Source organism: Nelusetta ayraudi, unplaced genomic scaffold (genome assembly GCF_046127955.1).
Source record: "Nelusetta ayraudi isolate G7.1 ecotype Tasmania unplaced genomic scaffold, CSIRO-AGI_Nayr_v1 ptg000028l, whole genome shotgun sequence".
Taxonomy (NCBI): Eukaryota; Metazoa; Chordata; class Actinopteri; order Tetraodontiformes; family Monacanthidae; genus Nelusetta; species Nelusetta ayraudi.
Genome location: NW_027466078.1, coordinates 2,192,501 through 2,204,930, shown reverse-complemented (window position 1 = coordinate 2,204,930; position 12,430 = coordinate 2,192,501). Strand labels below are relative to the sequence as shown.

At 46.5% G+C, this 12,430-nt stretch overlaps 2 protein-coding genes and 1 long non-coding RNA gene across 3 annotated transcripts in view; all 3 read left to right on the top strand.

The window, feature by feature from the left end:
* LOC142891082 (NLR family CARD domain-containing protein 3-like) overlaps positions 1–12,430 on the top strand; it is a 163,413-nt gene that overhangs the window by 3,387 nt on the left and 147,596 nt on the right. The gene's annotated exons all lie outside the window — the stretch shown is intronic.
* Positions 8,005–8,549, top strand: LOC142891202 (uncharacterized). The gene is made up of 2 exons (XR_012927192.1): positions 8,005–8,052; positions 8,403–8,549. It is a non-coding gene; the product is annotated as an uncharacterized LOC142891202 (long non-coding RNA).
* LOC142891076 (protein NLRC3-like) overlaps positions 10,371–12,430 on the top strand; it is a 2,584-nt gene continuing 524 nt past the window's right edge. Inside the window, exons 1-4 of the mRNA XM_076030403.1 lie at positions 10,371–10,398; positions 10,533–10,623; positions 10,984–11,051; positions 11,251–12,430. The exon at positions 11,251–12,430 is cut by the window's right edge and continues 524 nt beyond it. Coding sequence (XP_075886518.1) covers positions 10,371–10,398; positions 10,533–10,623; positions 10,984–11,051; positions 11,251–12,430 — 1,367 coding nt within the window. The remainder of the gene's footprint in view (positions 10,399–10,532; positions 10,624–10,983; positions 11,052–11,250) is intronic.

The following is a 12,430-nucleotide window of genomic DNA, read 5'->3' as shown; positions in this document are numbered from 1 at the left end:
TTCTCTATACAGGTTGGAGGACTGCAGTTTGTCAGAGCTCAGCTGTGATTAGCTGCTCTCAGCTTTGAAGTCCAACCCCTCCCACCTTAGAGAGCTGGACCTGAGAGAGAACCAGCTGCAGGAATCATCAGTGAAGCCACTGATGGATCTTGTCTACAGCAGAGACTATCAACTAGAGAGTGTGAGGTCAGTACTGGTTTGGAAGCAGTGGATGATGGTTCCAGCACCAAAGCCAGTTGATCCCACAGCAGAGGTCCAGTGTTCCCAGTCACAGTGTGAGAGGAGGATGGTGACGTCCAGCTGCTCCTCATTCATCCAACATCTGCTGCCAAACTGCTTCTTCTCTCAGTTCACCACTCAGTTATTGATCAGTTCATCTCCATCAGGCCTCAGTATCAGTCCAACACTCCATGCTCACATGACTTTCATATGTTCCACACTTGACATGTGACTGAGAGTCTGCTTCTTCTCACCAGTCACTCCATCATCTCCATCAACAGTCAACGTCTCTGTGATGATGCGTTCAAGGACCGTGAGTCCTGACTCCTGCTGTCTCTTCTTCTCTCTACAGCTGGAGGTGAGGGAGGATGAGGAGGAGAGTGAAGAGAAGAGCTCCATCTAGTGGTGGCTGGCGGACTGCTTCTCCCTACAAGCTGCTGTGGTTGCTGGGAGAGACGTCCCAGAAGCCACTGGTGGAGCTGAATCCTCAGTGGAAGAAGCAGGACTTGGAGATGGAGGCCGGAGCAGATGGATCTCAGCATGAAGCCTCCTTTTCACTTTGGATCAAAGGTTCTGGTTGTGTGCCACCCCTTTTTATGTTGCTCCTGAGCTCATTGGTTGGACCTGGTTGGTTGAACAATTTTCTGAATAAGGTTTTTGAGAAACATATTTGTTGTTTGTATTTTAGTCCCTTCAGTCTCCAGCAGGCCTCCTTGGTCAAAAGAACCGGAAAATTCCACTAAACGTCGACCGTCCAATCACAGTTCAGCATGAGACGGAGTGGTAGAAAGCAAAATCTCATCATGTCTGAAAAAAATGGAAAAAACCCAACAGACTATGAACACAGTGTGTTGTGTTTTCGCTGGGACAGAATCAGTCTCTGTGGCCAGTGGCATGTGAGACTGGATCAGTCACGTGAAGAAGGTTCATTAACACACAGTGCATCTGAAAATATAGATGAGGAAATAAATGGATTTCAACAGACAATGTCAACTTCCTGCTCCGTCACTTCCTGTCGTCTTTCACCAGACTACAGAGACTCTTTCCACTCACTGATACAATACAGACATAGAAAATCTACACAACATAGAATGTCCATTTTTTTCCTTCTCATGTTCAAAAAAATACTTTATTTTGCCCAGATTGCATGGTAACCAACATCTTGCCACAGCTTAGCACGAGACAGAGCTATTCCAAGCAAAATCCAAAGTGGAAGAAGAAGAAAAATAATAGTAATAATAATAATAATAATAATAATAATAATAATAATAATAATAATAATAATAATAATAATAATAATAATAATAATAAGAAGCATTTATTAATCCCACATTGGGGAAATTTGCAGTTTTCCTTTTTTTTTCTGGGACAATCTTTTTTCCTCAAAGTCCTTGAATCAGGGTCAAACTGAGGGAAGTGAGCGTCCTGTCATGGTTGAGACAGAGTGGAAGGATGGAAACCAAGACTTCCAAAGGACCAGTGGACCATCAGAAGGTTTGAAGAGCAGCCAGGTAGCTCACTGCATCAGAGGAAGAGCTTTGAATGTCAAGGTTGCTGGTTGAAGACCTGGCGCAGGCACACTAGTGTTTTGAATTCTGGAGGAGCAATTTGTCATCAGAATTGAAGCATCCAGTATTCAGAGACATTTTGCTTTTCATGCTGAGCTACGTGAAAACTCTGAAGTCACTTCTACTGAACTTTTGGGGCCATTGCTAAAAATGGATGTCTTGCTGTTGTTGGGACTCGAACCTCCAACCACAGGAACTCTCAGTCAGCACTCTTCCATCCTGAGCCACGAGCTGACTCTTGAAGTACATCCACTGCTACATTTATCCTTGGTTTTGGAGACATTGACCTTCAAAATTTCAGTCCTTGGTGGGACTTGATCCAACAACCTTGTGATTCACAGTCAGTCGTCTTATCAACTGAGCAGTCTGTGGGCTGATGGGTTGCAGCTCCTGGAGAACTGATTTCATCTCTTCTCTGAACATCTGAAAAAAATCTACATAAGATGTAGTTTTTTTCCAAGAACAAAGAATTTTAAATACTTTATTAAAAGTTATTAAAAAGTCCTGTGGTAGATTACCACGAGTCGGTGCTACTCCAAGCTAAATCTCAGAATGTCTGAAAACCAGAAAAAACACATACTATAGTATAAAGTACAAATATATATAGTAAAAACCTGGTCTGCTGGTACCAACTGGGATTTGAACCCACATCTCCAACAACCACAGTCAGAGGTTTAGCCTACTGCGCTAACCACCTTGTTAGCCTCAGGACTGTGGAGGTCAATAGGTCACCCTGTTCATACAGCCCACTGCTTCTGGTAAACACACGACTATAAAGTGTTTCATTATATTATACAGTGACCTGTATATGATTGATTACTAAGTTGACAGCGAGCTCTGCCGTTTCCAGGACAAGTGAAAATTGGTATATCTTTTCACTGACATACTGCCTAATTTGCAATGAGGCTGTGGCTGTTTACAAGGAATTTAATATAAAGAGGCACTACCAGACAAAACATGCTAGCTACGACAAGCTAACTGCGACTGAACGCGCTGAAAAGCTGAAGAAAACGAATACCACACATTTCCCATCGCTGAACGAAATAATGACCAGTTTTCCAGTGAACAACATCAGTGGGCAAATGAGAAGGCATGCAGCAAACATCTCATCTCTGGCTGAGGAGTTTCAACAGCGTTTCAAAGATTTTGCAGCTATTGAAAAGGAAATCACGCTTTTTTCCTCTCCTTTTTCCGTGGATCCTAATGACGTTCCAGACCACCTGCAGCTGGAGCTCATTGAGCTGCAGTGCGACACACAGTGTCACAGCCGGCACCAACAACTGCCTCTTGTAAGCTTTTACCGCCAGCTGGATAAAGAAAGGTTCCAAGAGATTTGAAAATTCGCAAAGAAAATGTTGAGCTTGTTTGGCTCGACGTACTCGTGCGAGAAGACATTCTCAGTTATGAACAGTAATAAGAACCGTGTGAGGACAAGACTAAGTGACTCTCACCTGCGTGACATCTTGCGCATCAAAACCACTGTTTTGAGCCAGACCTGCCCTGTTTACTGCAGTCAAGATCACAGCATCATCCTCCACATTAATGCAGCCAAGTCATTTTTTCATTCTGGTGAATAAATAAATAAGTTGTAAAATCTCCTATTTTGTTGTGATGATCAAAGCTCAAGTTTTGTGCGTGCACTGTGTCAAATTTAATAAAAACCTTTATTCGCATTTAATTTAGATTTTATTTTAACCTTCATTTATCCAGGTAAGGCAGTTAACAGATTTGCATTTGCATTGTCGACCTAGCTGCAGACAGGCATAGTAAAACATAGCAAAATAAAAGTAAATACAAATACATACAAATTAACACATATACAACAAACTGTACAAATTGATATAGTTACGTATTTATATCTTAATTTACAGTGGTAATGGTTCAAAAAATGCCAGGCTGAATGGTCGGCCCACATACATTTTCACCTCACCAAATCTGTCCCTTTTTGCAAAAAGTTTGGGCACCCCTGGTCTAAACCAAAACCAATCTAAAAAAACATAACAAACTCAAAACCAACAAAAACCAAACCAAACTCAAAACCAACCAAACAACCAAAACTTGTGTTGCGTTGCGTCCGTGGAATTTGCGAGCATTTCAATCTTCCAGCATTTGGAATTTCCTTCAACTGAGATCAACAGGAAGCACCAAACAGGTGAGTGGAGCTAGCTGGCTAACTAGCTAGCTAGCTCACCCTTCTTTTCAAACTCTGTTTGAATTCCATTTTCAAAGAGTGAGGAGAATTTTCTCTCCTCTTAATTGTATCTAAAAGGCTTCAGCTCCACTTGTTGTGTTGCACTTGTACAAAGTGACTGTGGCTGTTTCTTTCCCCTGCAGAGTCCAGTGTTGAAACACACCAATGTCAAGTCACTGCTGTCTATTGATGTAGTGACATCCCTCCACAGCCCTCAGGAACCTGCTTAGCAGGTTAGCTCAGTGGGTTAGCCTGCTGACTGTGGTGCTGGAGACCAGGGTTCCACTCCTGGTTGTTGGTTCAATTCTCAAGCAAAGCCTCTTTTGTTCTCTTGCTACTTTGAACCAAGCCCAACTCCAACACTAAGTGAGCCTCTAATCCAGGGTGGGCAAACTGTTTGACTGGTGGGCCATAATGGCTTCTACAATATGACAGAGGGGCCGCTTTCTCATTGGAGGAAGACATATATCAGGGGATGTGTAGAAAACATGTTGCTTTCATGGCAATTAAATAATGAACAAAAGTGTTACAACAATATATCTGCCTGAGAAGCACCCCAGTGTTTAGCTCTTTAGTGAAATGACTCTGAAAACACTCAAAATTGAAGAAATACAGCTATTTCATTACTTAATGACTATTAATATAATTCCTTCAAGTTTGGTGGGCCGGATTGGAAAGTGTAACGGGCCGCATATGGCCCCCGGGACGTAGTTTTCCCACCCCTGCCCCATCCCCACCTCCACCCTGAACACTGACATCAGACTGAAGAGTCCGAAGCAGGAGAAGATGTTACAGAAAAGTGGTGTCCATTCACCTCCAAATAGTCTGAAAGGTCCAAACCACTTTCTGCAAGTTGGATGTTCAGAAAAATAATTTAAAAAAACAAAACAAAAAAAAAACATTTCAAACTGCATTTATTGTAATGGGAATTTTTAAAATAGATTATAACTTTTTAAGGTCCTGACATAATTCCTCCCTTCTGAACAGGCCAGAGGTGGAATCATCTTTCCACCACCTTCCATTCTGGAAATACGCATCTTTGACCTATGTATTTGACCTTTGACCCTGTTCCAACCGCCTGACCCCTGATTCAGTTGTTCCGTTACAATCAGGCTCCCTGAAACTGGGAGGGTGGGCGGAGTTTCAACTCAACAACAGGAAGGTAAAGTCAGTGAATCTGGGTTTGAACAGTGCCACTGATCCCTCTGGCCCTGCGCTTTTCAAAGCCTCCACTGGGGGGCGCCAGAGGACTGCAGGGGTGGCGACTGTGAAAAGTGCGGCATATATATATATACACATAGGGAGAGAGAGAGAGATTGTTTCAAGTCAAGACTTTTTAAAGTCAAAGGTGATCAAAGCAATGATACTTCAGCCAAAAAGCTTGCAGCATCCTGAATGCTGATCATTCAGGTGTGTGTGTGTGTTTGGCCAGCAGAGGTCAGTGTTACTGCTGCTTGGAGTCATGAAGCCATTTTCAAACAAGTGGCTCCAGTGCTTGGATGTTTCCCAGAAGCTTCTTAAGGAGAGGAAAGGGATGAAAACCAACTCTCAGACTATGACTCACTCAGACTCTGCTCCACTAGGGAGGACAGTGTGGGACCAGAACACAAGCACAGATAACAACATCACATGACTCAGGACTGGCAACCGTGAGGGAATGGGAAGTGGGAGTGATCCAGTGTAGGAAGGCAGCAAGCTGCCGACCGCACCTGAGGAGTTGAGAAGGCGTTGGGGGAGGGGTGGGCTGGGCTGAGTGCACAGTGTACATGTGTGTGTTGTTCTTGGATGCGTGTGTGTGTTGGCCTGAGTAGGCCTGGTCCACAGTCTCTCTCCCGTTTGGCCGCATGTTCTGGCCAAGACGCAGCAGTCCCAGATATTCCAGAGCAGTTGCAGTCCTTCCAGGGGATTGTGAGGGACGGAGGAGGGAAAAAAGCAGACGGCACAGAGCGTCAAGCTGCTATGATCTCCAGGGGGAATGGTGGCAGTGACCTCGCCAAGGCCACTGCAGAGGGAGCGCTGAAGAACAGAGGAGGATGTTTGGCTTTGAGGACCAGCAGCACAGACCAACAGACTCAGCTCCTCTATCTGTCCATGCTGGTCTCCAGTACCATCCATTCTCCCTTTGCAGAGCCAAAAGCTTCTCCAGATGCCATCCAAGCTGTTCTCCAGGCCGCCTTTCATGGCAGGAAGCACCACCACCACTGTCTGAGAGCCACCAGCTCTGCCCACCTCAAACATCATCAAGTAGATGATATATTTCTATATAGAGTGACTCACTGTCATTCACTCACCATCACATCTGGAGCCCACTGTTGACTCTCTCATTCCAGCAGGAAATGATTGATAAGTTCATCTTCATCACGTCTCAGTATCAGTCCAACACACTCTGTGTTGACATTGAGACCATATGTGACGAAGAGTCTGCTTCTCATCAGCAGTGAATCCATCATCTCCACTCAACAGCAGTGAATGTCTCTGATGATGCCTTCAAGGACTGAAGTGTGAGTGCTGACTGCTGCCGTCTCTTCTTCTCTCCTCAGATGGAAGTGATGTGTTCATGTTGAGGGAGGATCACTTGGTCCTGAGGATGGGGGAGGGCTCTTCCAGAGTGCAGCCAGTAGGGGGCATTAGAGGCTCGGCCTCCTTGTTGTCCTCAGGAGCTGACAGGAAGTGTCACATCCCTCAACAAGTGTCCAGTCTCACCACGTCAGGGAGAAACAGGTGCAGCTCTTCAAAGAGGAAATCACATTTTTCTTACCGTCATCATGGACTGCCAATAAGTAGTAAGTAGTTCTATAAAGAGCCGCCAGGGGGCGCCCTGAAGTCAAAACTACCTTCTACTCCAGACTTTACAGAGAAATGAACACATGCTGAAAAAATAACACATTGATTAACATCCAGATATTTTAGGCAGGTCACTCTATAATATGTCAATAAGAAACATAATGTGTTCAAATGTGGCCTTGAACCTTCAAACGTTCCTATGACGTGTCGGTCCTTGCAGTTCCGAGTTTTTCCACTAAGGGTCGCTGTTTGACAAGTTTTTGCTTGTTTGGTTTTGTATGTAGCCACAATGCAGCCATCAGTTGTATCATACTGGGGAGTTGCTCTTTCTGCCCTGCCAACAAGACATTTCCAGCAAATAGAAAAACTATGTCAACATAATAATAATGCTGAAAAATCAGAATGAATGAAAATCAAGATTGAGAACACAGCAAGGCACAGACTCTCCAGACAGGAGTCCAGCATGTGGATGGGAAGTGTGAACAGTGTGGAGCAGTTGAATGTGTGGAAGATGTGGGCAGGAGAGGAGAAGAGGCTCCACGTCGCCCTTGACTGAGAAAATCTGCTGAAGAGTGGAGCTGAAGGAAGTCTCCAAGCATTGCTTTGACTTTCTACACAACACACAATTAATAGGAGCACCTTCTGATTTTCTTCAAGGTTACAGACCGTAGATGGCTCTAATGCTCCCTATAATGGGAGCCAGATTATACGTGACAAGAAGAGCACAAACACATGTATGCTCTCTCCCTCTCTCTCTCTCACACACACACACACACTCACACACAGCATCATGTGACTTCCTGGAATTGTTGGAGCAGTTCAGGCGGCTGGATGGGAGTATCCACATTGAGCAGCAGAAGCAGGAAGAGAAGCTGAAAGTGAAAGTTGTTCAGGCTTCATTTTGAGGTGAAGCAGCAGCAGCAGCAGCAGCAGCAGCAGCAGCAGCAGGAGCAGGTGAGTCATGACTTACTAAATACCTCATCAAATGTGATGCGAGTCAACTTTTTAACAAACAACTTTTATTTGCACATCCAAAAATGTCTCAAAGCGCTTTGAACAATCAGAGTGCAACAGTGGCCACTGGCCAGGAGGAGTCAACAATGTGACTTCAGTCTGGTTGATTTCTTCCTGTTCTCTCGCTCCCAAGTGGAAGTCAGAGTGTTCTGAGCTCACTGCCTCACTTCCTGTTTGACCTCCAGCTCAAGATGAGTGTTCGAGTGGAGGAAGAGGAGGATGGAGCAGCAGCGTCTCCAGGGACTTCAGTAATGAACCTGGACCTCCTGAGACACAGTAAGAACACTGTGTGTGTGTGTGTGTGTGTGTGTGTGTGTGTGTGTGTGTGTGTGTGTGTGTGTGTGTGTGTGTGTGTGTGTGTGTGAAGGTGAAGGTGAAGGTGGAACTGGATCCAGTGACGTCAGTGTTGACACTGCAGCTCCTTCACATTTCAAAGTGTTGAAATCCAGTTCAGTCCAAAGCCAAACAAGCATCACTGTAGAGAAACAAAACCCAGTGTTGACTTCAAAAAAAGAGCTGATTTAGAACCAAAGTTTAAAATAAAGTTCATGTCAAAGACAAAATGAAGAATTTCAATAAACAAAGATTAAAAAGTGACAAGTTGATCAAAGTGTCTCCATCCACAGGAGGAAGAAGAAGAGTGGTGGGTGTGGAGCAGCACTGCAACCTGCCAGTCACACCCAGACTGATCACAGTAAGACTGTCCACCTGCACCTCCTTCACTTCTCCCTCTGAGATCATGTCAGGACCTCCAGTGAGAAGATTCACTGAGGGACGTTGAGAGCAAACAGTCACACAGCAGCTTCACCACAGCAGCTGAAAAGTTGTGGAGAGAAAATGATGCTCACACTGTCACACTGATGTTTTCTTCTCCAACCTTTTCTCTGCTCCAGAGGCTGATGATGGTCTGCAGGAGCTTCTACAGCAGCAGAAGATCAGTCTGGAGAGGAGATGTGAACGTGTGACTGAAGGTGAAGAAGCAGGAAGTCAAACCCTCCTCAACACCATCTACACTGAGCTCCACATCACTGAGGGACTGAGTGAGGAGGTCAACAGAGAGCATGAGGTCAGGCAGCTGGAGACCTAGAAGACCAAGGAGAGCCTCCACGACCATCCAATCAGGTGCAGCCAGATCTTTGAAGCCTCACCTGAGCAGCAGGGACTCAGAGTCAGAGTGGTGCTGACCAACGGCATCGCTGGGGTTGGAAAAACCTTCTCAGAGCAGAAGTTCACTCTGGACTGGGCCCAGGGCCTGGAGAACCAGGACCTTCATCTGGTGCTTCCTCTCTCATTCCGGGAGCTAAACTTGGTCAAAGAGCAGCACTACAGTCTTCTGGAGCTGCTCCATGTTTTTCATCCAACGTTAGAGAAGCTCACAGCAGAGCAGCTGCATGTCTGCAAACTTCTCTTCATCTTGGACGGCCTGGATGAAAGCAGACTGGCTCTGGACTTTGAGAAGAACCAGGTGGTGGCTGACGTCACTCAGAAGAAGTCAGTCAGCGTCCTGCTAACAAACCTGATCAGAGGAGATCTGCTTCCCTCGGCTCTGCTGTGGATAACTTCCAGACCTGCAGCAGCCAATCACATCCCTCCGTCATGTGTGGACAGGCTGACAGAAGTACAAGGCTTCACCGATGACCAGAAGGAGGAGTATTTCAGGAGGAGGTTCAGAGATAGAGGAGATGTGATCAGCAGGATCATCTCCCACATCAAGGCCTCCAGGAGCCTCCACATCATGTGTGAGATCCCGGTCTTCTGCTGGATCACTGCCACAGTTCTGGAGAGCATGTTGAGCTCAAAGCAGAGAGGAGAGCTGCCCAAGACCCTGACTGACATGTACTCACACTTCCTGCTGGTCCAGACCAAGAGGAAGCAGCACAAGTATGGAGGAGGTCCACAGGAGCTGACGGAGGCTGACAGGGAGCTTCTTCTGAAGTTGGGCCAACTGGCATTTGAACATCTGGAGAGTGGAAACATCATGTTCTACAGTGAAGACCTGGAGAAGTGTGGTCTCAGTGTGACTGACACCTCTGTGTACTCAGGAGTTTGTACAGAGATCTTCAGAAGAGAGAGTGTGATCTTCCACAAAACCGTTTACTGCTTCGTTCATCTGAGCGTCCAGGAGTTTCTGGCTGCAGTCTACACTGTCACACCAACAAGAAGACAACAGGAGATGGTCACTCTGGAGAATCCCTGAATGAGTTCCTGAAGAGGATGATGGAGAAATCCCTGCAGAGTCCAAACGGTCACCTGGACTTGTTTGTTCGCTTTCTCCATGGACTCAGTCTGGAATCCAATCAGAGACTCTTAGGAGGTCTGCTGGGTCTCTCTGACAACCATCCAAGAACCTTACAGAAGGTCATCAACAACCTGAAGGAGATGAACACTGGTGGTGTTTCTCCTGACAGAAGCATCAACATCTTCCACTGTCTGCTGGAGGTGAAGGATCAGTCAGTGCATCAGGAGGTCCAAGAGTTCCTGCAGTCAGAGAACAGATCAGAGAAGAAACTCTCAGCCATCCAGTGTTCAGCTCTGGCCTACATGCTGCAGATGTCAGAGGAGGTTCTGGAGGACTTTTATTTGCACATCCAAAAATGTCTCAAAGCGCTTTGAACAATCAGAGTGCAACAGTGGCCACTGGCCAGGAGGAGTCAACAATGTGACTTCAGTCTGGTTGATTTCTTCCTGTTCTCTCGCTCCCAAGTGGAAGTCAGAGTGTTCTGAGCTCACTGCCTCACTTCCTGTTTGACCTCCAGCTCAAGATGAGTGTTCGAGTGGAGGAAGAGGAGGATGGAGCAGCAGCGTCTCCAGGGACTTCAGTAATGAACCTGGACCTCCTGAGACACAGTAAGAACACTGTGTGTGTGTGTGTGTGTTTGTGTGTGTGTGTGTGTGTGTGTGTGTGTGTGTGTGTGTGTGTGTGTGTGTGTGTGTGTGTGAAGGTGAAGGTGAAGGTGAAGGTGGAACTGGATCCAGTGACGTCAGTGTTGACACTGCAGCTCCTTCACATTTCAAAGTGTTGAAATCCAGTTCAGTCCAAAGCCAAACAAGCATCACTGTAGAGAAACACAACCCAGTGTTGACTTCAAAAAAAGAGCTGATTTAGAACCAAAGTTTAAAATAAAGTTCATGTCAAAGACAAAATGAAGAATTTCAATAAACAAAGATTAAAAAGTGACAAGTTGATCAAAGTGTCTCCATCCACAGGAGGAAGAAGAAGAGTGGTGGGTGTGGAGCAGCACTGCAACCTGCCAGTCACACCCAGACTGATCACAGTAAGACTGTCCACCTGCACCTCCTTCACTTCTCCCTCTGAGATCATGTCAGGACCTCCAGTGAGAAGATTCACTGAGGGACGTTGAGAGCAAACAGTCACACAGCAGCTTCACCACAGCAGCTGAGAAGTTGTGGAGAGAAAATGATGCTCACACTGTCACACTGATGTTTTCTTCTGCAACCTTTTCTCTGCTCCAGAGGCTGATGATGGTCTGCAGAAGCTTCTACAGCAGCAGAAGATCAGTCTGGAGAGGAGATGTGAACGTGTGACTGAAGGTGAAGAAGCAGGAAGTCAAACCCTCCTCAACAGCATCTACACTGAGCTCCACATCACTGAGGGACTGAGTGAGGAGGTCAACAGAGAGCATGAGGTCAGGCAGCTGGAGACCAAGAAGACCAAGGAGAGCCTCCACGACCATCCAATCAGGTGCAGCCAGATCTTTGAAGCCTCACCTGAGCAGCAGGGACTCAGAGTCAGAGTGGTGCTGACCAACGGCATCGCTGGGGTTGGAAAAACCTTCTCAGAGCAGAAGTTCACTCTGGACTGGGCCCAGGGCCTGGAGAACCAGGACCTTCATCTGGTGCTTCCTCTCTCATTCCGGGAGCTAAACTTGGTCAAAGAGCAGCACTACAGTCTTCTGGAGCTGCTCCATGTTTTTCATCCAACGTTAGAGAAGCTCACAGCAGAGCAGCTGCATGTCTGCAAACTTCTCTTCATCTTGGACGGCCTGGATGAAAGCAGACTGGCTCTGGACTTTGAGAAGAACCAGGTGGTGGCTGACGTCACTCAGAAGAAGTCAGTCAGCGTCCTGCTAACAAACCTGATCAGAGGAGATCTGCTTCCCTCGGCTCTGCTGTGGATAACTTCCAGACCTGCAGCAGCCAATCACATCCCTCCGTCATGTGTGGACAGGCTGACAGAAGTACAAGGCTTCACCGATGACCAGAAGGAGGAGTATTTCAGGAGGAGGTTCAGAGATAGAGGAGATGTGATCAGCAGGATCATCTCCCACATCAAGGCCTCCAGGAGCCTCCACATCATGTGTGAGATCCCGGTCTTCTGCTGGATCACTGCCACAGTTCTGGAGAGCATGTTGAGCTCAAAGCAGAGAGGAGAGCTGCCCAAGACCCTGACTGACATGTACTCACACTTCCTGCTGGTCCAGACCAAGAGGAAGCAGCACAAGTATGGAGGAGGTCCACAGGAGCTGACGGAGGCTGACAGGGAGCTTCTTCTGAAGTTGGGCCAACTGGCATTTGAACATCTGGAGAGTGGAAACATCATGTTCTACAGTGAAGACCTGGAGAAGTGTGGTCTCAGTGTGACTGACACCTCTGTGTACTCAGGAGTTTGTACAGAGATCTTCAGAAGAGAGAG